The following is a 26,930-nucleotide window of genomic DNA, read 5'->3' as shown; positions in this document are numbered from 1 at the left end:
TCTACTGAATTGGCAAAGCCTCTTGCCTCTGTTACTGGCAGCAGCCGGCAGACTGATTACCAGGCACACAGTAAGCTGCTGTGGCTTACTGCAGCACCTGAAGCCAAGAGAGTCTTAAAATAGCAGGAAATATGTGAGGAGAGGCAGCACTGAAGTGTCTACTTTGCTGTGGCTGGTGTAATTTCTTCCTGGCCTCGCTTCTCTTCTCCTCTGCCTCCTAAAGCCAGTGCTATAATGCCACCATGCAGAGAAAGCTGCATTAAAATACAAAGCCTTTCTTGTGAGAATAGATTTGGCCCAATTGCCCCCTCACATCTGCTGAAATACAGAATGTGGGAATGTGCTTGAAAAATCAGTAAGTGTTAAAGGGCAGTTTTGAGCCCAGAGCTAGAGAGAGGGCTGAAAGAAGAGATAGGAAGAACTGAATCACTCAAGACTTGGAAAATTGGACAGGGAGCATTGTGAGCTGGTAGCCAGTGTTACAGATCTAGAATAGCCTGGGGAAGGGTTATTTTACTGATGATTGTCTGAGGAAATACCAGTTAGGAGTAATGAGATTTATGTATGATGTCTGTTGAACATTCCTTGAAGAGAATTGCTGAGTTACAGCCAAAAATCCACTACATTTCAGAGTGTGTCTGAGCCACAGCAAACTTCTCATAGGAGAAAATGTTATCAATGATGCCCCAAAGCAAGCATATCTTGGCTGAACTGGATTTAAACTTAGCTTCTCTTGTCAGGACAGGTTTGCAACCAGGGTGACTCCTGGAGCAAAGCTGTCCAGATTCATGGTTGAAATACGGACTAGTTTATCTCAAATAGGTTTGAAGTCTGAGTTTACTACCTGTCTCTGGGAGCAGTCAATTACAGAATCTTCAGGGATGTGTGTAGAAAGCTGGCAGTGGGTCAGCGTTCGTCTGTCAGTTACAGGTTATTGTGACAAAGGACAGCTCAAATGCTTTTTTTAAAAGCCATACTGAATTCTTATACTTTCCATGTCTGTCCTGAGAAAGATTTCCATAATCTATGGAGAAGTTGATCATCACTTGTTTTGAGGCAGTATGCCTCTATGAACTATTTCTTCTAGAGTTCTTGGCCCTTCTAAATCTGTGTGAACTCATTGTGTGAGAGCTGCAAGGGCTGATACAGTTGCATCTTCAGTTCATCAACCTAAAATCTATTTGGACTTGGATTTCTTCAGTATATCAGTTCAATACTTGTCCCCTACCTTACTGTGTTTAAACAGCAGGAAAGCAGTGACTTTTTTTTTTCCCTAGGGAGAGAAATGCCCTTCACCACTTTTCTGTTTCAAGTCGCAGAGCTTCACAAAACAGTGAAACCCATTTCTTTATTTATGTTGAGTATCAGAATTAATGAAACCTGATTTATTTAGCTTTCATTTCCTTTTGCACCTGTTACCTACAGGCTAGCCTTGTCTGGATGTCTCTTAGTGTTTTTGCTGGGCAAGCAGCAGCATGTGCTGTAACTGGCTGAGGACTATGTGTGTGCTGAGTAGCCAGCCTAATGCACCCATGCCATTTTTCCAGCTGTGCTTAGCCTTAATGTTTTGCCAGAGAATTGGTGGATGAGCTGCAAATGACTCATGTATTTAAATTCTGCTATGATTTCCTTCAGACATAATTAGAATAGAGTTAATTACATAATTGCTAGTTAGTAGGCGAGATTTTCACTGGTAAGAGTTTTCTGGATCAACAGTGTAAATTGCATAGTCAAGGAAGACAAATGGTTGCATGTATCAGTTGTGGGGGTAGACAGAGTTCTTTCAGGTGCATGTAGATTTGCTGCTTGTTGTTTTATTGTTATGACTTTTTGTTGCCAGCTGATGTTTCCTTGGGACACTGTTATCTACAGCAGTTATTCTTTTGCTGATGCATGAAGAACTTTGCAGGCTTGATGCCTGTGTTTCAGTGGTGAATGAAGTCGTATTTCCTATATCCCAGCTGTAACAAAGTGCTTTCTGACCATAGTGTCTGTTATATGAATGCAAAATTGTGTCAAAGAGTGTCTAAATGGTCTGTGTCTGAGGTAACTCTGGCTTCATTTTTTTGTTATTACAGGGTTGCATGCTTTTGGGAGGCAGAAAGACGACAGACATTCCACTAGAAGGTTATCTGCTAACTCCAATTCAGAGAATTTGCAAGTACCCACTTCTGCTGAAGGTAAACCAAAGAAATTATTTCTCCAGATGGTCGTTTAATTCATGGAGTGACCCTGCATTTTTTTTAGCCCTGATTAGTGTTGTCACTACTACCTTCCTGGCTTGCTCCTCTGTGGAGAAAATGGCTTTTTATGTGTGCAGGCAAAAACCTATCTGATGCTGACAGGCTGCTAAATCTTGTAATGGTGCAAGCGTGCCAGAATCACAACTTAATAACTAATGCCTCTTGACTTCAGTTCCCTTTAGATGTTTACTAGGGCTTATGAGCGCTGTTCTAGCCACTTTCTGAGAAGATATGTTCTGTGTGATAGAGTTATATCAGTGTTTTGAGGGACCGGGTGGCTCTGGGGACTCTAAACGGGATACATCTTTCATCACGAGGACTCTAGTTTGAGTGTGCTCAGGTCAGTAATGATCAAAATCCTGTCTCATCTGACAGCTGTTTGACAGCTTGTTTGAAAACTCTTTGGTTGCCTCAGATGGGTTCCCAATAGACAGGTGTCATTCAGAAATCACTACTGTAATTGGCACTAATTGGCCCCCTTGCCAGTATTCTTACTGTAACAATAAAAGACCTGAAAAGAGTTGACTTGTCTGTCATCCTTCAGGTCAGGGCCAGGTCACATGCCTAGTGGGGACAAGAAGAAAAGGAGAAAGCTGTGTCTGGGACAGTTTGCCTCACTGGTGGCTTCTGTGGCTAGCAGCCATCAATCTTCAGTGATGTCATTCTCTTTGCCAATCATTTGTAACATTGCATTTACTGAAAGAAAAATAATTATTAAAAACTATAAAAAGAAATGGCTTTTATTTTGAAAGAATAGTGTCTTCAAGAGCTATGGAGGAATATAAGTGTTCTTCAGGTCCTGCACTTGGGCCACAACAACCCCAAACAATGCTACAGGATTGGGGAAGTGTGGCTGGAAAGGTGTCTGGCAAAAGGGACCTGGGGGCTGTAACAGACAACTCAACATGAGCAAGCAGTGTGTCCAGGTGGCACAGAAAGCCAGTGGCATCCTGGCTTGTACTAGAAATGCTGTGGCCAGCAGTGATAGGGGGGTGGTTGTCCCCTTGTACTCTGCTCTGATGAGGCCACACCTCAAGTACTGTGTTCAGTTTCGGGCACCGCCTTACAAGAGGGATGTGGAGGTGCTGGAGCAAGTACAGAGGAGGGCAGTAAAGCTGGTGAAGGGCCTGAAAAATAAATCTTATGAAGAGTGACTGAGGGAGCTGGGGATGGTTCGTTTGAAGAAGGAGAGGCTGAGGGGAGACATCATTGCTATCTGCAGTTACCTGAAAGGATGTTGTGGGGAGGCTGCTGCTGGTCTCTTCTCGCAGGTAAATAGTGAGAGACCAAGAAGGAATGGCCTCAAACTGCAACTTGGTAGAGTTAGACTGGTTATTAGGAAATATTTTTGCACAGAAAGAGTGGTCAGGCATTGGAATTGGCTGCCCAGGGATAGGGTTGAGTCACCAGCCCTGGAGGTGTTTAAAAATCATTTGGATGTGGTGCTTGAAGATATGGTTTAAGGGTGAACTTTGTGGAGTGGGGTAACAGTTGAACTTGATGGTCCTGAGGGTCTTTTCCAACTGGAGTGTTTCTGTGATTCTATAATGAGCTGTGCTCAGTCATAGGCTGACCACTCCGTGCATGGACCAGCAGTCATCTTAAAAACATGTCTGGAGACCTCAGCTCTAAGCCATGCATGTAGCTGTCTTAGAGAAGTCAGAGCTTTGTCTCAAGTGCCATGAGGATAGTGGCTGCAGAAACACATCTAAAAGCAACTCACCTTTGTTTACAAGGTAGCAGAATCATCAATGCTGTGACGTTTTGACGTTCTTCACCTTCAATTTTCCCACTCCTCTTTACCATAATAAGGCAGGCCTTTTGGAAAGGATGAGGTTCTGTAGCAGACTTTGACAGCTGCAAATGCACCAGTTTACCTTGCTTTTCTTTAGGACTTTGTTTTGCAAGGGGATAGTAAACAAAAGACTAGGACAAAAGAAATATTTCTAAGCCATAATCCAAAGCTTTCCAAGTTCAGTGGCAACTGAAGTCGTTGGGCTCCAGGGATCAAATATAGGGCTGTGGAAATGAACTAGTGGTTTCCAGTCTGGCACATGGGTGTACACTTGTATATGTCACAGGGCTGGGTGGCACAAAAGGGCTTTCTTTGGAAGCCAAAGCCAAGACTAAGACAGGCTAAGACCGCAACAGTGTTTCTTGCCTTCAAGTCACAGTGGGCTAGAAATAAATTTGTCCTCTGACCCAAACACTGTGTCTGCCTTCTCTGGGATGGACTCTTGTGTTGGCCAGACCCAAATGTGCTTGTCAAACAAATAGCCATGAAGGGAGCAAATGGTAGGAGTGGTGACGAGTTTGTTATGGATTTCTTTTTTTTGTGTACAGGCTGATATAAATCACACACTGCTCATTACTTGAGATTGCTTGGACAGGGAAAAGCTGCCAGGAATTTAATTTTGGTGAGGCAGCCAGTCTGCTTCAGTTAATGAGATGATGCCATTGCTAAGGTTGTTCAGCTCAGAAAATACCTGTGATCAGTAGTGATGCTGATTCTCAAAGGTAGTGAACTTACAGTGAATAAATTGCACCCCGTTCAAGACTTGCTTGATACATGCTAGCAGGAAATTACCAGTGTGAACAGTGTTTCAGACATGAGAACAGCTAAGGGAATACACAGGCTGATTCTGTGAGTGCTGACCAGAAAATGCAACTCTGAGCAGGAATGAAAAAAAATAGTTAAAAATAACACAGCCCTCAAATTAAATGTTTGCTCTCCCTCTGCTACTGAACTGCAGTTACTGCTCCTGAAATAGCTGTTTAGTATTCATGGGGATTGGATCTTCTTTTACCTAATTCCCAGGACAAACAGATACTATTCTGTTCAATTGATTAGAAAAGTCATAGGCCAGAGCTATCCTACTTACCTCTTTTACTTAACCAAAAGTTTGTGAGCATCCAGATTTTTGATATGACCTTGTTGCAGCATATCTATGCTAGAACATATATGCTTGATATGCCTGGTACAACATAAGTAGCTGTATGGCTGAAGTTTGGTAAAGATAGACTTGCCTGTGTTGGAAGGCCAATATAAGTACTAGGATAAGGCACATCTTTGAAATACTGTGACTGTTTTTGTTGATACCATATGTGACTTTTTTTTCAGAATAGTCACATGTATCATGGGGTTGATTTGGGCAGTTAATTAGAAATAGTATACTGGAATATCTCCAAGTGCAGATATACTTTAAGTGTATGTTGCCAGCAGTTCCCATTATAAAGTATGACATCCTGCAGTTGGTCATCTTAGGTTTTCTCATTCTTTTTGAGATGTTGCTCAAAGAGGATGAAGCTCTTTGAAGCTTTTTGAACAAACAAATCATAGAGACAGGACAATGATTCAGATGATGACAATTGACAAATTAAATTTTTCTTTATAATTGTCTTTTCTCTGAACCCAGTGTTGCAGCTTTGGAGTGGCTGACTGTAAACTGAGTCTTTTTGGGCTTGGTTTGGGTTCACTGTTTTTAACGTGTTAGTTGCTTTCTTTCTAATTTGCAAGGCTGCTTCTCTATGGTTTGAATGGTGGGCCTCAAACTTAGCCATGGTGTTCCATAATCTTGTTGTGCAAGTAGAGGAGTAACAATATTAATATTTTTGTCCCTAATACAGTTTTTGCCTGCTTTAGGCAGCATGCAAAAAAAAAATCAGTGTAGAATTTGTTGGGAAGCATGTTAGTTTTATTCCCAGTCCAAAACCTCTCTAATGTGAATTCTGCTTCTTTTGGTGAAGTTTCACAGCAAGAAAATTATGTAAGTCTGTTTGGGCATGTAGGTGTTCTGAGTATTTGTTCATGGTGAGCTTCTCCATAAAATTTTCTTAGAAGTGAGAAAGGGGCTGGGACTAGTCTTGAGCAAAACCAGACTGTGCTTGCTGTGGTGGGCATTGTGATTTGGTAAGAAGCAGCAAAGGGAAACACAAGCACAGGCCTTGAGAGCATGCACTGTGAGAGCAACTTCAGACTCCAGTGTGTCTGAGCACTGGAAAGCCTACCCAGTGAATGTTTCTAGGAGAAAATTTAGGATTAAGGCAGCCCTGTCTCGCTGGTAATAATTGTGTGCCTCTGTATTAATTAGTGTGAACCATACTACTTAAGAGCAGAAGCAGCTGTTTTGTAAACCAATCGCTGAACAAAAATAGCCTTTTTTCCCTTAATAAAGAGCATTTATGTGAGCAAGAAGAAAGCCCTAAGGGAGTGGTGATCATGAGTTAATCACACCATTGGGGGTGGGGATTAGGAGCAGTCATTCCTGTCTCCTTCCTCCCAACGCAGGAGGAATGTGCAGCACATGATAACCGCACCCCTACGGGCTCCTGATAGCCCAGTGGGTGTCACAGAGGTTATTCCTTGTTTGATGTCTGTTCTCTTAAGACTCAGACTCCAGCCAGAAATGCACATTCCTCCTCTGATCCCTTAAAAATATCTCATAATGTACACAACTCCAGGGACAATTTAGGGCAGTAATTATGTATTGCATCATGTGATGGAAGAGTCATAGGCCCTTGGAGGGAGGAAAAAAACTGGATGCAAAAAGCCGAGTGACCAGAGCCTTCTTGAAAGGGAAAACCCAGCAGAGAGGCTCACACAGACCTTAGCAAATGCAGTGCCTGGACTTGGAGAGATGGAAAGCCAATGGTGTGGACACAACAGGATGAGAAAAGGTTAACTCATTCTCTCCTTCATTCCTCTCAAAGCTGTTTAAGTAACAAAACCTTTTAATTGGCCAAAATGAATATATTTAATTTTGGGGGGGTTAGGGTTTTTTTGGTTGCAGTCTCTGTGGCATATGTGTGTCCTCTTTTTCTCTCCGAAGTGGTGTTGCTCATCTATTCATCACATTGCCTGGTTGAAATCAACTCTGTGTAACAAAACATTAAACCCCCTCCAGTGTTGGAAGGAACACTGCCAATTTATAAATCACACTTCTGTCGTTCACACTTCTAATGTAAAATCACAAATAACTGGTAATATTTATAAAAGTGGAAACATGGGTTTGTTACATTTTAATTTCGCATGTGTCATAGATTTGATGGCAGATTACATTAAATCTTTTTACTGATTTAGCCTTGCCTGTCTAGTCTTTACTCTGCAGAAACATTGACATAAATTACAAATTATGAAAACATACAGGATTTAAAAGAAATGTGCTATGATTGGCAGGTACACAGAGCCTGCTGTAACATTTTTTTGGTTAGTTTAAGTGGAAAATAAATTTTAATACAGGCAAATCTTAAATGTAAAATACAAAAATGAAACTGCTGGAAACATATTTGCAGAAAGTTGTGGGTTGGGTGTTTTTAATAAGCACATCTTGGAGCTGAACTATTTATTAACGACTGGTTGAACTGATAACCACAGAAATGTGTTTTTATCTCCACGGTCCTGAGATGTTCAGTAGGTAACCAACGGATGTGTCTCTGAAACTGCATTTTATGTATGCACTGGTTGGTTGGTAGTGCAAAGCGAAGCAGTCTGGCAGGTGATGATTGGCACCAGTCAATGCACAACGTTAACATTCACTGCACGAAATGCATGCTAAACCGTGCCCAAGTGTTCTCAGGAGCATCAAGATAGGAGGAAGGAACTTTTGAAATACAAAGACTCATAAATTTCAGCTGTGAAATGTGTGTTTGGATGTCAGTTTGCAGTATGCAGTCGTTTTTGTGTAGCAGGACTACACGGGGAAGCATGGCAGAGACTTGTTTGACAAAGATCAGTTAAGCAGAATAGCATCCTTTTTTCTAGGAAGTATTAAATTCATGTTCAGATTTAACACCCTTCCTGCACCCAGCTTCCTCTGCCTACATTGTTCACTCACCATACCTCCTGCCACCTCTGCGCATCTTTCTGTCTAATGTTCTTTTGGCTGAGTTCTCTCCTCAAAGGTTTCTGTTTGCTTGGGGTTTGGGGAGTTAAGCAGAATTAGCAAATAGAGAAATGTGAGCAGCTGATATGTCTGACTTGCTATGTGATTTAGTTCTTACATTTAGATTTTATTGTGTTTGGAACTCTTTTAGCCTTGAGCTGTTTAAAACTGCATCTGAGACTGAAACACTTAAATTGGAAATCCTTTTACTCCACTGCATAATTAAAGCCTGGCATTTTTGAGTAGATCAGGCGTAGCTGTCCTTCCTTTCTGTCTGCTGCTCAGGAGAACACGGGGATGTCTCTGAGTGCTCTGTTACTCCTTTTGTAGAATGAGTTGTGTTCTGTGTGTAGGTGTTGTAAGTGGCACAGCCTCAATCTTGCAGCTATGAAAGAGGTGTGAAATAAAAGGAAAAACTGGTGCCCAGAGGACACAGTTCCCCTTTCTGTCATAGTTCTTCAAAAAGCAGGGATAATATTTTCCTCCAGTATATAATATCGAATAGCTTAGCAATTTTTTTGTCCCTTTTTTGTTAGGATAATGGTGAGGATGACAGTCTGTGAAAAACATTGGCTTTTCTGTTCTCTGCTGCTGGTTAGGCTGAAAGATTAACGAGTCTGTAGCTAGAAAGTAGATGAGCTTTTGGAATTATTTTAAGAAACTCTCTGCAAGAAATCGTTTTCTGCAAGTGGCAGCAACCTCATTTCCTGGCCCTGTTAGTGTACATGTTGCAGTGCATATGAGATAGTAATGTCTAAGCTTGATGAAGGACAAAACAGTCATAGCCAAGGGTTGCCATCTGGTCTGTCTCTCAGCTGCCTTTCAAAATGTTGTCAAATGCTCTCAGAGTTTACACGTTGTAAATCTGTCACTAAAATAAATAAGTGCACAGAACTCTCTGACTATTTCAGAAGTGCTAGGCTCTTCTCTTCTGGGCCATGGCAGGCAGAGCAGCATGCTCTTCCTCACATGGCTGAAGACTCGGCAGTGGTGGGACAAGTTCTTTGCCTGTGCTGTTTGTGCTTGTTGAGGCAGCATGACTGCAACAACCAGAACCCTCCTTGCTATTCCCTGCCTCTTCTGCAACTTGGGTGGGAGTGCAGCTAGCCGAAGTGGGGCGAATGCTGTGTTTATTGCAGCAGTGGCCTGTTGTCCACGAAGAGTAATTTCTGTGCCTTGGTGGTATTTCAGAAAGGGATGTTTAGACAGTGCTAGTGTACACATATCTGTTTCCAAAGCAGCGTGGGCGACACTTGAGCTGCAGAACTTCATTGATTTTTAATGAGAGTCATGTAGCAAAAATTCTCCACTCTGTTTAGGAAACATAGAGCAGAGGCTACTGTCACCAAGGTGCAATACTTCTCATCTGCCTTTTCTGTCATTTCTTGTTTTACTTTAGTAAAAACATAGTAAAACTTTCATAGGGATTTTCACCCTACCATCAAGTGACATTTGTAGCAGCCATCCTCTTTCTCCTGTGTATGTGTTATTCTGTAAATCAGCTAAGGGTTTAAGATCATGAATTCCTTTCTCTTAATGATCGCAGCTGTCATCCATTTCCCCTCTTACCCATCTGACAAGACCCATTCTCAATCTCCATTTAAAATGTTCTGAAAAGAGAAATTATGAGTAAATTCTCAAGACATCAAATCTATGCAATGAACAGAGTAGTTGTATTTCACTGGAGAAACGTCAACATTCTCATCCATCCTTTGGATCTTTTTGTCTGTGTGGGAATGAGCACTTCTTATTGTCATGTTTTGATTCTCATGAAATCTGTCTCTTCTTTTACTTAAAGGAGTCTCAATGGTCAGGTAGTTTAATCTGAAGAATGAGATTTCACTTCAAAAGATTCTACCAAACTGAGAAGCCAATAAATAAATAGAATGTTATGCATATTTATGATGCTAGGTCTCAAGATAGTTTACTAGTGCTAGTGATTTAACATTTTTTTCCAACCAGTGTAAGGAAGCATAAAAGGGTCTGTGCAAAGACAGAATCAAATCTGTACTATGTCTCCTTTCAAATATGCCCTCCAGTTTTGCTGTTGAGTACCTCACAGTGTAGTTATTTATTCTACGCTTACTTGTGCTAGCAGAAAAGTACAACAAACTTGTCACATGCTAAAGGTGGCTTCTGTCTAAAGAGCTTTGTAGACCAGAGCTAATGTATTAATGCTAGGACTGAGTTCCTTGGTTTAGCAATTGGGAGTGTTTGGATTAGCAAAATGGTTGGATTGGCAGCTGTTATAGTCACTGTAAGTTAATGCAAATTTCAGCAGCACTTGAACTTTAGCTCGCATCCCTCCCTACATTTTCTGACAGGGCATGTAACTTCAGCTTAACAGTAGCAGTTTATTTGTTCTAGAGGTTGTGTGTGAACCTAACTCTGTTTAGGTACCATGTTTCTATTCCAGGCTGTGTGACCAACTGAAGCAAGGAAGCCTCAGAAATGCTCAGGATCGTACCTTAAACCAAAGTATATCAGTGCCAGGCACAAAGATCTGGAACCTAATGCTAATAAGGCAAAATTTTGTGTGGTGAAGACACTGTTGCTGAGGTTAACGTGCTGAAGCAAAAGACAAATCAGACCACAAATTCAGCCTGGTTGTAGCCCATAAGAGGGTTTTTGGGGTTGTAATTACTTATCTTGGGTGAACAACAACTGTAACAGGCTGTCTTTGCCCTTAGCTGTGGAAAATATGGATTGAAGCAATTTAGCTATGTTCAGACCACAGTGCTGTGCAGGCTCTTTGTCTATACTCAGTCTTGTTCTTGTGTCTCATGCAAAATCATGCAATTCAGTAGCAGCTTGCTGTTTAGACACAAGTCTTTGTAACAGCTGAATAATGTGGTGAGGCAGAAAAAATGTGGTGAGAAAGTTAAATACTCCAGGCAATCTGAAAATGTGGGTCTTAAGCACCATATTATGTATCAAGATTAAATTTCCAGCCTTAGTTAAGGTTTCTTTAATGTATTTTTATCCAATTGTGGCTGACTGTAAAGTACCAGTGGTCTAAAAATGGTTAATTTTGAGTTGACAGTGGTTACCCCTCTTGCCAAACTGGTTAATGTTGTAAGGTCCCAAGTTTTCCCACTGCTGTTTTTCAGTGGGCAGCATTTAACTGGGCTGTTGTGTGTTGATTCAAATGGAGTCTCTTGGAAACTCTTCAGAGCACACATGTTCATCTCTGTATTAACCTCTACAGTCAGAACATCATCTGAGGAAGAGTCTCAGCTGAACTCTTTCTGCTTTCTCTCACATGTTGCCATTTGGGGAGCTATCACTGCTTGTTGTGTGCCAGTTTGGAGGCTGAAACAGTGAACTGAGTGCCAGAATGTCTTGGTTCTGCAAGTAACTTGCTGTTGGACAAGTTATCTACTCTTCTGTAATTTAATTTCTTTCTGCATCAAATGGTTATTATATTTCCTGATACATAAACCCAAGATACAGCTATGAGCCCTGACCTTCCCTGTGATCTCTGCACACACAGACTACATGCACAGAGCTGCGGGCCCTTAATGGCATGTGGTGGGATGACCTTGGTCCCTGCCGACTGCCTACCCAGGCACTCTCTTACTCTTTGGCAGGACTGAGGAGAAAATAAGATGAAAAAATGCTTGTGGATTTGGATAAAGACAGAGAGAGAGTCCTTAATAATTGCCATCGTAGGCAAAACGGAATCCGTTTATTGGCAATTAAAATGCATTTGGCAGTGAGAAACAAAAACATCTCTCCCCAGCCTCCATTCTTTTTTCCATGCTCGGCTTCACTCCTGCATTCCCAAATCCTCTACTTTACCCCCAGCCCTGGGCAGTGCAGGAGGTGTGGAGAATGTGGGTTGCAGTGTAGCTCTTCTCTTTGCTGCCCCTTCATCCTCATGCTTTGATTTGCTCCAGCATGAGCTCTTCAAGGAGTGCTCTTCTCCAGGATAAATCTGGTCCTTTGTGGGCCCGATAATGGGCTGCAGTTCCTGTCAGGAGAGCCTGCTCCTGCATGGCATCTGTGCCACAGTTCCTTCAGGGAATAGCCACCTGTAGCAGCATGAGGCCCTCCATGGGCCACAGTATCAACATCTGCATTGTCGTGACCCTCTCCATGGCCTGCAGGGAGATGCCTGCTTCGGCCTGATCTCTGCAGGGACACTGCCTCTTTCCTGCCTTTTTCACAGGCTGTGGTGCAGGTCTGCCTCACAGGGCTGCTTGCCCTCACGTTTTGCCTTCCTGCCACGCTGCTTTTGTGCTTCCACAGAGGTACCCCCAGCCAGATCCTGCTGCAGGCCTGTGGTGGAACTGCCTGGAACTGGTTGGAACCAGCTGAGGGCAGCTCCATATCTCTTTGGAGGCCTCTGCAGCCCCCTGCCAGCTCCTCATACAGATATTCCATACACTTGAGGTATCGGGGTTAGGAGAGAAGTGTCTCTGGAGTCCCCCTTGGGTCAGTGGAAGGAGGGCTCTCCTGAGGGCTGCGCCACTCTTGGGCAAACCGATTGGTGCTTTGCTTGCATTTCTCCTCTGGTTATGGAGCCAAACCACCTGGGTCCTGCAGCTTTGCATGGCTTGGGATTCATCCACACCTGATCACTTCCATCAGTTCCATGGGTGGCACTATTCCTGTAAGGCTACACTTTATGGGAAGCCCCAGTCCAGAGCTCCAGTGCTTACGGTTAAGGCCTGCTGTAGGCCTAGCAGCTCTGAAAGCCGTTATCGGCAGCAAAGGGCCTGATCCAGCATTGCTAAATACAAGATTGCATGCCACTGGGACTGGTATAGCAGCTAGGTCAGGGCTAGGTCAACAGTTCTTAGTGCAGACCCACAAAAATAGTAGTCTACAACTACCTGAGGGGTGGTTGTGGCCAGGAGGAGGTTGCTCTCTTCTCTCAGGTGGCCAGCACCAGAACGAGAGGACACAGCCTCAGGCTGCGCCAGGGGAAATTTAGGCTCGAGGTGAGGAGAAAGTTCTTCACTGAGAGAGTCATTGGTCACTGGAATGGGCTGCCCGGGGAGGTGGTGGAGTCACCGTCCCTGGAGCTGTTCAAGGCAAGATTGGATGTGGCACTTGGTGCCATGGTCTGGCCTTGAGCTCTGTGGTAACAGGTTGGACTTGATGATCTGTGAGGTCTCTTCCAACCTTGGTGATACTGTGAAAAATGATTCAGGAAGTTGAGCATCCCCCTCAGGAGAGCCTGAGGGAGCTGAGGCTTTTTAGCTTGTAGAGGAGGAGACCAAGGGGTGACCTCATGACTGTTTATAAATATGTAAGGGGTGAGCACCAGGAGGATGGAGCCAGCCTCTGCTTGGTGATGCCCAGTGACAGGACAAGGGGCAGTGAGTGGAAGTTGAGGCACAGGAGATTCCATGTGAACCTGAAGAAGATTTTTTTCCCTGTGAGTGTGACAGAGCACTGGAACAGGCTGCTCAGGGAGGTTGTGGAGTCTCCCTCTCTGGACATATTCAGGAACCATCTGGATGTGTTCCAGTGTGATGTGCTCTGGCAGGGGGGATGGACCAGATGAGCTTTCAAGGTCCCTTCCAGCCCATGACATTCTATGATTCTTCATGCGCCTTTGAAGTGGACAGTGTGGTTTTTATGTAACTGTCATATTTGTTTGATTGTGGCTCACAATAGAGACAATCTCATGCAGCACAGCAAAGCATTTGCCTCAAAATCTCTTAATTTGGCATGTTTAGCATGAGCAATTGCTTTGTTCATTTAGCAGCATTCAAATAAAATGGGAGCCCTGCACAGATGAAGAGCAGAGAACAGCATCTATGGTAACATACTCACAACTTCTCTTTAATTTTGCAGTGGTTCTGGCATTTTCTTATGGGACTAAACACTAATGCTTGTGCCTCTCCATGGGCCACTTCTCAAGTTACACTGTATGTTTTCTTCTCTATATTAAAGGAATTAGCTAAGAGGACTCCATCTAAGCATCCTGATCACCCAGCTGTCCAGAACGCATTGCAGGCAATGAAGACTGTCTGCACCAATATCAACGAGACCAAGAGACAGATGGAGAAATTGGAAGCACTCGAACAGTTGCAGTCCCACATTGAAGGATGGGAGGTATGAAGTAGGACTAGCAAGCTCCCTGGAAGGAGTTTGTTGCTACACAGTTTAATGGGCTGAAGTTCAGTGACTCATACTGTGTACAGGGATTTATGTGATGTGTGAATGCTGTTGAAGGTGTGGGTGGAATCACTCCGAGTTTAGAATTTAGTGTTTATTTTGGGTGTGCAGGCTGCTGCTAAATTGTAGCTGAACAAGTGGATTATTTAAGAAAGATGGGAGAGCTAAGAATGGCTCAAAATCTTAGATGAGCTGATCTGATTTAACAAACAAGTAGATCTAGAAGATTAAATCAAGACTGATCTAAATGACAAGTTTCTCTTTCCATTCCTACAAGCCTTTAGCTTTCCTGGGAGCTTTAGAAGTTAACTCACTTAGCTTCATACAGACTTCCTGTATGAAAGATGATAAAGGTTAGATTATCAAGCTTTAGATTTGAGAGCTACTGGTACATTTTTGGTTTGCTCCAGTTAAGTTACTCATGGATGTGTTTCTTGTGATGTGTTTATCAGTAGGTGGATCTCTGTAGGTAGAAGCATTTCCTATGGAAAGTAGAAAAATAAGCAATGGAGAAAACGAGTGTGCAAAGCTTGGGGGAAGAGGAAGGCTAGAGAAACAGCCACTCAGTCGAAGTACTGAGAAGCCAAGATGGTGTGCAGAGGGTTGGCATCTTGTCATCTCGTGATGACTTTAGCCCTTTGAATCAGTGGAACTGGAAGCCTCTGGAGATGCACCATAGGGAGTCAGTAGTGTTAAATGGTCTCACAGAGAGATGGCGTTGGCGTTTAGTGGAGTGACATTTAAAATATCAGTGCTGATCCTTGCCAGATGAGGATTTCTTAGCTAAGGACATTTTGTTAGAGGTCATGTAAACTTCCTCATGTCCAGACTCCTGGGTGCTCTCCATGACTCTCTTTTGGGTTGTTTTTTATCTTTCCTGTATGTTTTAAACCTTGCTCATTTTTTCCCTGAAGGATGTTCTTGGCATCCAGCTAAAAACATGAGAGCAACCCAGATATCCAGCTGTGTAATTTTTGGATAGCAAGCTCAGCAAACAAAGTCATAGAGTGTTCTGTGAAGCAAGACTTCTAGAAGCAGTTAAAACCATTTCAGGTTCAATGCAACTTGTGGGTCATCTAGGCAAGAGACATAATTTGAGCTCTGGAGCCTAAAGCATAAGTGTTTGCGATACCATAAATGAAGTGATATCCAAATTCACTGCTTACTTCTTTTGGGGTTTTAACTTAGCTACAGCAACACTGTGGAGCTGAAAACCCTTTCAGATTTGTGTACTGTTTTATAACAAAGTCACCTAAATCACTCTGCTCAAAATTTCAGAGATGAGGAAGTGGTTTTCCTTCCCAGTGAGCTGTGGAAGGTTTCTGAATTATTCTGATGACATATAAAAAGGAAGAAAACTAGATTTGTATGGAATGAGTACAGGCCACTGCTCATCATGACAGCTCCTGATTAACAGTTTTTCTTCTCTACATGTAAAGAAGCTTGAAACATAGTTTTCTGTCTTTGCCGTGCTAGGGATCTTAGAAATGGTGACTTCAGAATAAAGTACTGTCTTTGAATAATTGGTTTTAGTGCTTTTGTGTGTGTTTCACAGTTTGTTCCTAATGAGAAGGGATCCTAATTTCAGCCTGTGGAAAACTGCAATTACTGAATTAAATAAATTTGAGTTAAACAATGTGGTACTATAATCCACAGAGTTGGCTGTAGGAGGTCTGTAAGGCAAATGTATGCCTATTTTTAGTTTATCTGATGGAAATCTCTCCTATGAAACAGAAGATTTCCCTTTTCTGTTACTGTGGGTATGGACTCTGAACACTGTTCTATAGCCCATGAAGATCAATTTAGTTAGGACTAAGTATTTTATGATTACAAGGGATGTAGCCTGAATCTGGGGGGTGTGGAAGCAGCCCACATGAAGTTTGGTGTTAATTTATTCACTTTGACAGACTCCACCTTGTCTGATGTTTCTATTCAATCAGACCAGCAGTTTCACTGCTTTTTATGACTTTTCACTTCCTTACAACTGTCCCAATGGACCATCTCTGGTCTGATCTTCATCCACTGCCATCAGTGCCACCCTCAATAATACCAACACAAAGAACAATGTAACATAATTTTGTTTCTGCAGTCTCTTGCTCTTGAGAGTCATCTGTAACTTCACTAAGAGAGATAGTTGTTTTATAGAGCAATTTCCTCAGTTCAGTATCCTGTCACTGTCACACAGTGACATACAGTCATGTGTTGGCATCATAGAATGATACAATGGTTTGGGTTGGAAGGGATCTTAAAGGTTGTCTGGTTCCAAGCCCCCTACCAGGAGCAAGGACACCTTCCAGTAGATCAGTTTGCTCAAAGCCTCCTCATCTTGTTGGTCTCTTTCTGAGACAGATTATAACGAGGGGACAATTTAAAGTAGGCCAAACCTAGGAAGCTGCTGGAAGCCTGCAGCTTAATCAGAGTTCTGTTCATCAAAGTGAACTCTGCTCAGATTCATTCTTTTGGAATGCACAGAATCCTTGTAAGATGTATGTTATGGATTAGTCTCAGGCAGGCCAATTTGATTCTGGTTAATCCTTCTGGGAAACAGATTAACTTCAGAAAAGGGGAAAGAAAACTAGAAGATGCGTGAGAAGACCAACTTCTGCATGCAGTACTTTGCTTAGTGAAGAGCAAGTTAATATGCTGGTTTTGTTAAGTATATCTTGATTTTTTTCTGTGGGGAGAGAGCTCCTCCTCATGAATCCCTGTGTTTTTTTTTTTTTTTAATGGAATAATTGCTGCATATCCCCAAATTCTCCCACACTGAAATGCATAAGGAAGCAAAAGCCCCATCAGAGAACAGCATGAGTTGTAAGGTATGTGTTAGTGCTTAGGCAGATCAGCCTGCTCTAATTTTCAATTCTGCCATCTGTGAAGTTTTCTTTTTTCATTGGCATTGTTTTATTGGTCATGCCCCCCTCTCCTGCAGCTTGGCTGCTCATAGAGAAATGAGAAATTTGGTGTTGTCTCTGAAAATACCAAATAAATCTTTTTTACTATTACTATTTCTTTTGGTTTAAAAGATTTTCCAGTCAGTATGAATAGGAAGTAGCTGGGTCAACAGCAAACAGGAAATGCATCAGCAGTGTTAAGATACCATCATGGTGGGTCTGATGGAAAGTTAGAGATTCTTAGATTTTTAGGGCAAGAAGCAACCATTGCAATCATTTGCTTTACTTCCTGCACAAAATAGGACAGATAATTTTACTCAGTGATTCCTGTCAGTGAAAATCAGGCTTCGATTAACTGCTGATGATACTGTGCCTGTTGCTTTTTCTGTCTTCTTTGGGTAAATGAAGCACTTAATGTTGAGGTGCTCTGAAGCTTTGATGTCTCCAAAAGCAAGCCACATGAGGAGCATGTTTTCACACCACATCACCAGTTGGGTTCTGTTCCTATTCGTGTATGTGCAAGTAGGCCTTTAGGCTCATAATTCTGAGGTAGAATTGTTTTTTCTTGGAGACTGTAATGATCAACAGGTCATTTTCAAAATAACAAGTGCTGATTTCTGGACAAGTGTTAGCTCTTTCTATAGAGTGATTAAGAAAATCAAAACATCTCAGGACAGCAGATGGAACTGTTGCATTTAGCTAGTTCCTGCATCATTCTATGCAGAATGCATAGTAGCACTTATGTGGAACTCAAATTGATGTTGCATAGTTGGCAGTCTTTAAAAAAATAGCTGCCTCCTTGTTAAGTAAAAGCCAGACATGGACAGCACAGCTGGCAAGGTTCAATTTAGAGAATGATGTAATCCAAGTTGCATTCACACCTTGAGAGTGACTGCACTGCATTTAAAAAGGCTGATTTCAGTGATTTCCCCTCAACAGCTTGATGGCAGCAGTCTACACCTTCCTTCGCACTTAGGCAATGTCTAAAGTTGTTCAAAGAGATCTTTTTGGGGTGACTTTCTAGATGGAGCTGGATTCCATGTCTGTGTACAGACAGGTCCTCAGTTTCTTTTAGTAGGGTAAACTGAGTTTTATGAAGGTTGCCTATTATTTGTGAATATAGGGTTAATGGGCCCTTGAAAATAAGCAGCTATGTTGACAATGGATGCTTTGCAATCCAGTCTGTTCTCTTTGCCAGAAAGATTCAAGGCAATGGCTCATATCTCATTTGCTTCTTTATCTAAGTGTTGACTGTGGAAGAAAGTTACCATTACTCTAAGCTGTTCTTCCTCACAACTCAAAAAGAAATGCAGAAACTAATAAGTGATCCAAAACTGGGTGGCAAATGTTTCCAAGGCCTCAAGAGTGTTTTCCTGAGAAGGGGCCCTTATTGATAGGATGCTTTTGAATCTTCAAAATGATTCTTAAAAAATGCAAGCCTAGTGCCTAAGGTATAGCCATACTGTGTCGTTTGGTCAATGGAACAGTGAAGAAGCAGATTCTCAATTGCTCTCTTTCAGAATGTGGGACACTTGGAGTTTGCCTGTCTTGAGAACAACCTGAGACAGTCCTGTAGTTGTTCATTTGTGCCCAACTATTTTGCCTCTAAAGGGCCCCGTTTATGTATGATCTTAACAACATGGTTGCTTTTCCTATGAATAATCTGACTAACAGTGCATGGAGCAAATGTTTTGGAGTGATCTGCTGTGGTTTTCAGCTTCTGGACATCCTCATAGGTCCAAGTGTTCTGGCACCAAACTCAGGTGCATACAGTGGCTCACATTCATCAGCAGGTGGTGTCCCGGACCCAACTTCATGGTTTTCATGGCTAAGGTTTATAATTAAATGTTTATTAAAACTCAGAAACACAAGCACCTGTGTACACTTCCAGGGAAAGAGCTGAAGAAACCTCACATCTGAGGTGATTTTGCAGAGAGGTGATTAAGAGTGATGTATGTCAGTATCAGAGCTACAGTCTTTGGGAAATGCTGCTATTCTTTTAGGAGCATTCCTAAAGCCCTCACTTGAGAGATTTGCAATGATAGCTCAGGGTATGAAGGAAGATTAATGGTCTTGAAAGCCTTACAATACAGCTGGTTTGAGAATGAAATACTTCTTCAGGAGAAAGTCTCTTGGAGTTTAATAGGGCAGATTTATTGTAGTGTATGAGGACTCAAAAAAAAAATTATAAACCAGAGAAAATATGTGGTGTTTGGATTCATTATGAAATTGAGCACTTGAGTGTGATGGTTAATTCAGTTTAATGACATGCAGATAAAATAATAGTGTTTTAGCAAAAATCCTTTGCACAAACAAGTTAAAAATAATATATCTTTTCTATGTTTCAGGGGTCAAATCTGACAGATATCTGCACCCAGCTCTTGCTCCAAGGGACTTTGTTAAAAATCTCAGCAGGAAACATCCAGGAGAGAATGTTCTTTCTGTTTGATAATCTACTGGTCTACTGCAAGAGGAAATCCAGGTGAGGCCCTCTGTCATTAAAGTTTTAGAATGGGACCATTCAGAAGCTTTCTAAGTAGAAAGCTTGATCAATTGCTTATCCCTCACTGCATTCCAAATGCCTCTGTAGGGGTGAGTCACAGGTGTGACTTTACTCTGTTCCTTTACTGCTATAATTTAGACTGGATGGGAAGGAAGTCACTACATAAGATAAATGTGCCAGACAGTAATGGATTCCCACCCTGAGAAGTGTGCAGTCTAAAGACAGAAGTGAATACAGTGCAGTAAAACCAGTGAATTCTTATGCCTGGAGAGCTTCCCAGAGTAGATGGATCTCCAGGAGTGAAGAAGGAGACCTTGCCAACTTTCATTGTGAGGTTAGTCCAAGCAGAAGAGGATGACGTGAAAAACTATATAAAGCCAAGAGAGGCAAAAGTGGAAGATGAAGCAAACATTAGATGCAGGCAGAGTAGTGCAGAAGAAGTAAAGATTGTCAAGTTACTGTTCATCTGGTCTATGTGTTACTTCCTTTCTTAACCCAGTATCAATTTTTGCATCATTCCACCTTATAAAACTTAAGCATTATTAACACCTACTGCTTATTAAAATAGCATTGGCAGTGTGGAGTGAGATTTGCTTCTGCAGCAATCACATTGCAGTTCTCAAGCTTTTCACCTTCACAGCTCTAGTCACCTCGTACCTTGCGTGTTTTTTACACTCCACATTCTCCTTCCTTCTTTGTAACCTTTCTTCAAGTTACGCTTCTTTACTGATGATGGTCAAGTAGAATGGCCAACTCAGTTAGAAATTATCAAAACTCAGAATGTTTTCTCTGAAGAGAATGTCTTACCTCGAAATTTGGATTTATTGACCAGCTTTTTCTTCAGTGGGAATTTTGGAACCGTGAAGTTTGGGGGAAAAAATCAATTATGTTCAGGCTTTTTGTGGGGGCATTGCAGAAGCAATACAGCCTAAATACAGATTGTGAGGTGAAATCTATTCTAGAGATCATGGGAATACCATCTAAATATTTAAGCATAAAAAATACAGAATTCAGGTAATACTAAAAAATATGTAAGATTGAGTGAAGCATTCTGACTGAAGCAAGCAAGATGAGACGTTCCATGTTGACACTTTACCAGATTTGTTAAAATCCCAACTTCTACATGACACAGAGTTCAAATTCAGTACCTAATCTTTTACTTCACAGCTCTTAGAAACTGATTTTGCAGCTGTGTTTGTAGTTCAGGTTACCCTAGCCCCTCCTGTGCTGTCCAGGCATTTTTCCCAGAATACTAAGATTTAGAAAACAAAATGTTCTGCCACTTTTTAAGCAGCTCTCTGTTTTGGTGCAGGAGATATCTCAGAGCTACTCTGTAGTTTGCCTTGGTTGTGGAGGAGGCTGCTATAACACTTTGATTTTCCCAAAGGATTGAGATTGTTTATCTTTGTCTAGTAGTGTAGCTTGAACTGATGAAGCATCCAGAGTCTGATTTCCATTAAAAAATAGAATATTTTATTATGCCATCTGGGAATTGCCTAATATAGAAGATATATTTAGGAATTGCTGAGTGACTCTAATTTTGGGTATCTCTCCTGTCTAGCTTCTATTTATGAGTTCAGAATGGAAATTGATGTCTCTCCAGTTGTGCTGGTGCGATCATTTGGCCAGCTGCTTGACAAACAACTGACATGCTAGCGAGAGACAAGTTTTGAAAAGAAACACCAAAAAACTGATGGTGTCTGTTCCTGATTTGAAGTTGAATGACTTGGTTCTCATCCCACTTATGCTGTGCATATCTCGTAGAAATCACTGGAGTTTTTCTTGATTGAAAAGCGCAGTCAGAATTCAGGGCTCAGTCTTTGATAAGTAGTCAGCAGTGCAGCCATTTGAATTTGTGGCATCGTAGCTTTTCACAATAGCATGAATTAGAAGCAGTGTTGTTGAGACCAATTTCAGATGTGTTTAGAATGAGAATTAGATCTGTGCTTTTAGATCCAAGACCACAATCTCATCTTTTGCTGGAGCATAGGGAAGTCTGACAAACTGATGACATAGATTTTCAGGGCTGAGTATTGTTTGGTGTTTTAAGCAGGATTATAGACTGCTGTTTAAATTGAATCCTGATGTCAGGAATGATGTTTCATGTGGGGAAATGGGCTGAGTATTTAAAGGGTTTCACTAAAGCTGCCAGTCGTGCTTAGGAAATGATCTAATAGCTCCAGGAACTCAGTCCCTGTCAGTCTCATCGGATGTAAATATATGGCTACCCCTAAATGTACATTTGTCACTGAAGTCAGTTGGAGAAGTTGTTCAGAAAAACTTGGTGATTCTCCTTTCACCTCAGTTTGTCATTGATATTTCACTTTGACAGAAATTTTCTCCCCAGCTGTTTTTCAGTGCAATATTCTTTGACTCTTACAAACTCCTGGCAAGTTGCCACAGCAGTCCCTTCACTGTGCAGAGTTTGGAGACCTGCCATCTCAAATGACGATCATTTGACCGGTTGTGTTTTGGTTCACATAGCAGAGTTGTGCTTAAATATTAAAGCTCAGCAGGTGTCAGCCGGATAGTTTTAAACCTATTCTGCACATAAAAGTCAGAACGTAACTAGCAATGAAAAATGCTTTCCTGAATTTTTTAAAAGACACTAAACCATCAACTCTGTAAAGCTTATAGATAAGGATGCAGACTTTGCAAAATAGCCACAGCAGCACTTCACAAGTTCCATATGCAGTGGCATTTAACACAAATGACAGACCATTGACACTAGGCTTTCTGTTTCGTGTCCTACTTCAAACTTGTGTACACATCACAAATGTGTCTAACCTGTAGGCAAGCAATGAAGGCAAATGTAACATTAGGTCAGGTGATACGATAGTCTTCTTACCAAAGTTCAGATGTGCTGGCATTGCAATCAATCATCGAGAGTGCAAAGCATGAAGGCAGCCTGGTCTTCACATAACCTTGCAAGCCAAGCTCTTTATCACAGTACTGATGCTGCTGTAGGCTTGTATTGGGGAGCTTACTGAGTACTGACCACCCGAGATGTGGTCAAATGTCACAAAGCACTATGCTGGAATCCTTTTTTAGCAGTCCTATCTCAGATTGAGTTCTGCATGCATATGTTACACTCCTGTGTAAGCTGCACTCCTTGCTGTCGTGTTGCTAACAGTCTAAATCCTCATTACAGAGTTACTGGGAAAAAACCCTCTAAACGGACCAAGTCCATCAATGGGTCCCTTTATATCTTCAGGGGCCGAATAAATACAGAAGTCATGGAGGTGGAGAATGTGGAAGATGGAACAGGTAAGAGACCAAAGGCAGCCTTTTTAACCACACAGCAAGTCCAGATCTTGTGTTGGAAGTTGGAACCCAACTACTTGACCATTTCCTTTTTAATGAATCTGAAGTAAGCTGTATAGCTTCTGGTGCCATCACTATTAGACTAAATTACATAATTGAAAGACTGGACATATTTTCAGGCACGGGTCCTTCATTCTGAAGTGACCTTGTGAAGAGTTTGTGTACCTAGAAGTTTGTCTATTTTTTTTCCTAATACAAGTTAATTTACTAAAAGATACTTTGTCTTTTTTCCATCCTTTCTTTTCTTAAGCCATTACAGCTATAATAACAGAACTTGTGGATCATCTTCTCATTTAAAATGCTACCAAATATTTGTCTTAGCATCAAATCAGTATCATGGAATGTGGCTGTGAACAGAATATGGGAATGGCAGTTGTTACAGTTTTTGTGTTCTGACACAGACAAGAAGACTGTGTGAGCCACTGTTCCTATAATGTAATGAGTCAGGAATTAATATAATGTCCTTTGAACAGTTAACAATTCTTATGTCCTTACAGTGCAAGAATTTAGCATATGCCCAGAAAAGTTCAAAACAATAAGCTGGATAAATATCACAGACTTTTCCACTGTTGTTGTATTGAAAATGTTTTACTTGTTTTGAGATGAAATTATAAAGTGCCTCTCATCGGTCTGAAACGTTCAATCATTTTGAAGTTTATAATGTTTGTACTTTCAGAGTGGTAACAACCAGTTACATAGATAATAAGACTGATGCATGAGGAGCACTCCAAAAAAATCAAGCTCTTCAGAGAAGAAAGTTTTAATTAAGGTGTCCCTCAGCAGATTTGATTAAAGTAGCAGGTCCTCTGTTCACTGTGTGCTTTGTGCTTTGGATTTTTACAGCAGATTACCACAGCAATGGTTACACTGTGACAAATGGCTGGAAGATACACAACACAGCCAAAAACAAATGGTTTGTCTGTATGGCTAAGACTGCAGAGGACAAGCAAAAATGGCTGGATGCTATAATCAAGGAGAGGGAGCAGAGAGAAAGTAAGTGGATAATGTGTTTTCTAATGCACCAAATCAGCCTATGTATGTTGGTGAAATGTATATACATCAGAGAAGGGCAGAGTTAAAATCTACCCTTAATGATAAAGAAAAGCAAGTATTTGTGAATATGTACCTTAGTGATTTAATGAATTTGTGTCAGTATATTTATCAAATAACTGACTGACCAGAGCCAGTTTCTTTGCACTGAATCACTGTTGGAAATAATTACATTTAATTTCATTTTTTGGTCTTTTATTTGTAAGTTAGCAAAAATTTTCTTGTCGGTAAACAGCTTGCAGCTGTTTTTCAGAGGCAGTGACACAGACTCATTCTCACGAACTCAGCTTTCCTGATCTTGAAATAAACAGAACAGCTCAAGGAGGGAAAAACTCTGGAAATACTATGCTTAGACTGAGAACAGTGACACATGTATGCAGGTGCTTGTCACTTTAATGATTTCTTGCAGAATGAAACAAAAACTAAGCTTATCTTGACACAGTGTTATCCAGTGGGAGCAAGCTCAACAAAGCCACAAATCAGAGAGGCTGATAAAAATTCCAAGTTTCTTTAAGTGTAGGAACTATCTTACCAGCTTCCCTATTCCTGTTTAGTGGGAGCAACAATAGCTCATGGCCAGAGCAAATGACACTTAGAAATGTTGTGCCTGACTTTTAGATGTGCTTCTGTCTGTCTGCAGAGACAAAATCATTAGATATAGTTTCTGTAGTTTAAAGAAGTCAGTCTGAGCCCCTGTTTAAGTTTATGTTTTTAGAACTTTTATTTGCTAAACAATAATACTTTAAAAGATATTTTTAAGAAAGTTACAGATCTGGCACCCAAGTTCAATGACAGCAGAGACTCTAAATCCTTTAATAACCTTTGAAATCCAAACCTTAGTTTCTGTAAACACAGTGCATGTTGCAGTGTTGTTTGTTACAATAGGATATAGACCATATCTAACATACCCTATCATGTATAATCCCCAATACACCTTTTGGTAATAGCAGAGATACTTCCTTCCAAATGTGGAATGGACATGGTGTAAATTCAGAAGCACTGTCTGAAGGCAGCAAAGAGACTCAGTTTTGATTTTTGCTCATTGGCCAGCTCTGCATCCCACTCTACTGTAAGGATCCTGATCTTCCACATGAAATATTTTTTGAAATGAAATATGCTTCTTGACTCTTTTTGCACTCAAAGTGCTATATTATATCTCTAAAAGATTGAGTGAGTCTCCATTTCATAAGGAGTTTTTACTTTGTGAGGTCACCAGTGGAATTTCCTGTGCATCAAGTGAAATGTGTGAGAGAGAAGATTCAATGAGTAGCAGAAAGACAGGGCTAGCAAAACAGACCCTATATAAACAGAGCTTGACATTAGGAAGGGAAAAGAGCCGTTTCTTAAAAGAAAGTTTCTTAAAGTTTTCTATGTAGCACTGCCTAGTAGGAGTGAGTTTTTTTTTTTCTGATGCTTCTCGTTACATAGCTTTATGATGTGGCAGCTGATGACAGCCACTTAGGATAAGCGTAGATATTCTGGCAGACATTGGAGGCCTTACTGGAAAGTCTCCTTTGGATCTAAGTACTTGCAAAGTCACAGAGATAGCAGCGTTTGGATTAGACAGCTTGGTGAGACTCCGAAGGATGAGTTGGGTAAAGTGTGCATTCCATTCTGCCCTTTACATCAGAGCCTGGGGAGTTGGGTGATGTAAGAGCAGCAGGAAACGTGTGCACTGTTATACAGGCTGCTTTCTGTCACAAGTTCACATTGCAAATTAGCCACAGCTGCACATACCAGCATTCACATTGAATTGGGTCACAGTAGTGGGGGAAGAAGAGGATGGAGGAATGACACCAGTAAGCCAGGGGATTTGCAGACCCAAAACCTTTAGCCAGGTATTGGAGACAGGAAAGAAATCTCTATTTAAAAGACCAAATGTTAAACTAGTCTAATTTCTGGAACCTGCCTTTCAAGCTTCTAAAGCGAATGCATTAAGCATTTTCAAAATGATAGAAAGTAGCTCTGATCATAGAATCATAGAATTAACCAGGTTGGAAGAGACCTCGAAGATCACCCAGTCCAACCTAGCACCCAGCCCTATCCAGTCAACTAGACCATGGCACTAAGTGCCTCATCGAGTCTTTTCTTGAAGACCTCCAGGGACGGTGCCTCCACCACCTCCCTGGGCAGCCCATTCCAATGCCAATCACTCTCTCTGTGAAGAACTTCCTCCTAACATCCAGTCTATACTTTCCCCAGCACAACTTGAGACTGTGTCTCCTTGTTCTATTGGTGACACAGAAGACTTAATTTTGGTATCTTGCTGTGAAGCAACAGGATTTATGCCCAGTTGGGTGAACTGCTCTTTCCAAAGAATTTACAGCTTTCATTTTTTAACCTTACACTAATTACTTAAATACCACCTAATATCAATGTCTGTAAAAATTAGGCACAGAAGTGCAGGACCAGTTTAGGCTGCCTGCTATCAAGCTGACATTAGAGATGTCTATTATCTGTGGGTGTTGGGGGCTCCAGAGTTGCCTGGATTTTCATGCTCTAGAATAACATAGCTAGCACACAATGCAATTTGTTCAGGCTAGAAGAGACCAAATATCTACAGCAGCAAAACAGCTCTTGCTATCTGCAGTCCTGAGGCAATTGCAGATCTAAAGGGAAGAGCACCAGGAAGCACCAGTTGCAATGACAGCTGTAGTGTAGACACTTGTTGTTTTCAGAGATCAGCCTCCTGACTGTCGCAGTTTTCAGGTTACCATGAGCTATGTGGAAATTCATACCAAGTGAAGGTGATTTTTTTCTATATATCCAATTATCAATCATTCCTCAAATCGTTCATTATTGCTTTCATTGCCTGGATAATATAATTGTCCAGCTGCAATTTTTGGCCAAGGAAGGGCTATTAGTAAATAAGCTAATTAAGAAAGGATGAGAAAATAATGTTGCT

The 26,930-nt window shown here is 41.4% G+C and overlaps 1 protein-coding gene across 2 annotated transcripts in view; it reads left to right on the top strand.

Moving 5' to 3' along the window:
* The window catches only part of PREX1 (phosphatidylinositol-3,4,5-trisphosphate dependent Rac exchange factor 1), a 157,492-nt gene that overhangs the window by 74,567 nt on the left and 55,995 nt on the right, over window positions 1–26,930 (top strand). Inside the window, exons 5-9 of one of the 2 annotated variants that reach the window (XM_064167903.1) lie at window positions 2,079–2,180; window positions 14,033–14,194; window positions 19,497–19,630; window positions 22,803–22,918; window positions 23,822–23,968. In XM_064167903.1, the coding sequence (XP_064023973.1) occupies window positions 2,079–2,180; window positions 14,033–14,194; window positions 19,497–19,630; window positions 22,803–22,918; window positions 23,822–23,968 (661 nt within the window). Of the gene's footprint in view, window positions 1–2,078; window positions 2,181–14,032; window positions 14,195–19,496; window positions 19,631–22,802; window positions 22,919–23,818; window positions 23,969–26,930 lie in introns of both variants that reach the window. The other variant, XM_064167902.1, reaches the window with a different exon arrangement.

This window comes from Pogoniulus pusillus, chromosome 29 (assembly GCF_015220805.1).
Source record: "Pogoniulus pusillus isolate bPogPus1 chromosome 29, bPogPus1.pri, whole genome shotgun sequence".
NCBI classification, from domain to species: Eukaryota; Metazoa; Chordata; class Aves; order Piciformes; family Lybiidae; genus Pogoniulus; species Pogoniulus pusillus.
The sequence above is the reverse complement of the archived record's forward strand: the minus strand, read 5'-3'. Positions and strand labels throughout refer to the sequence as shown.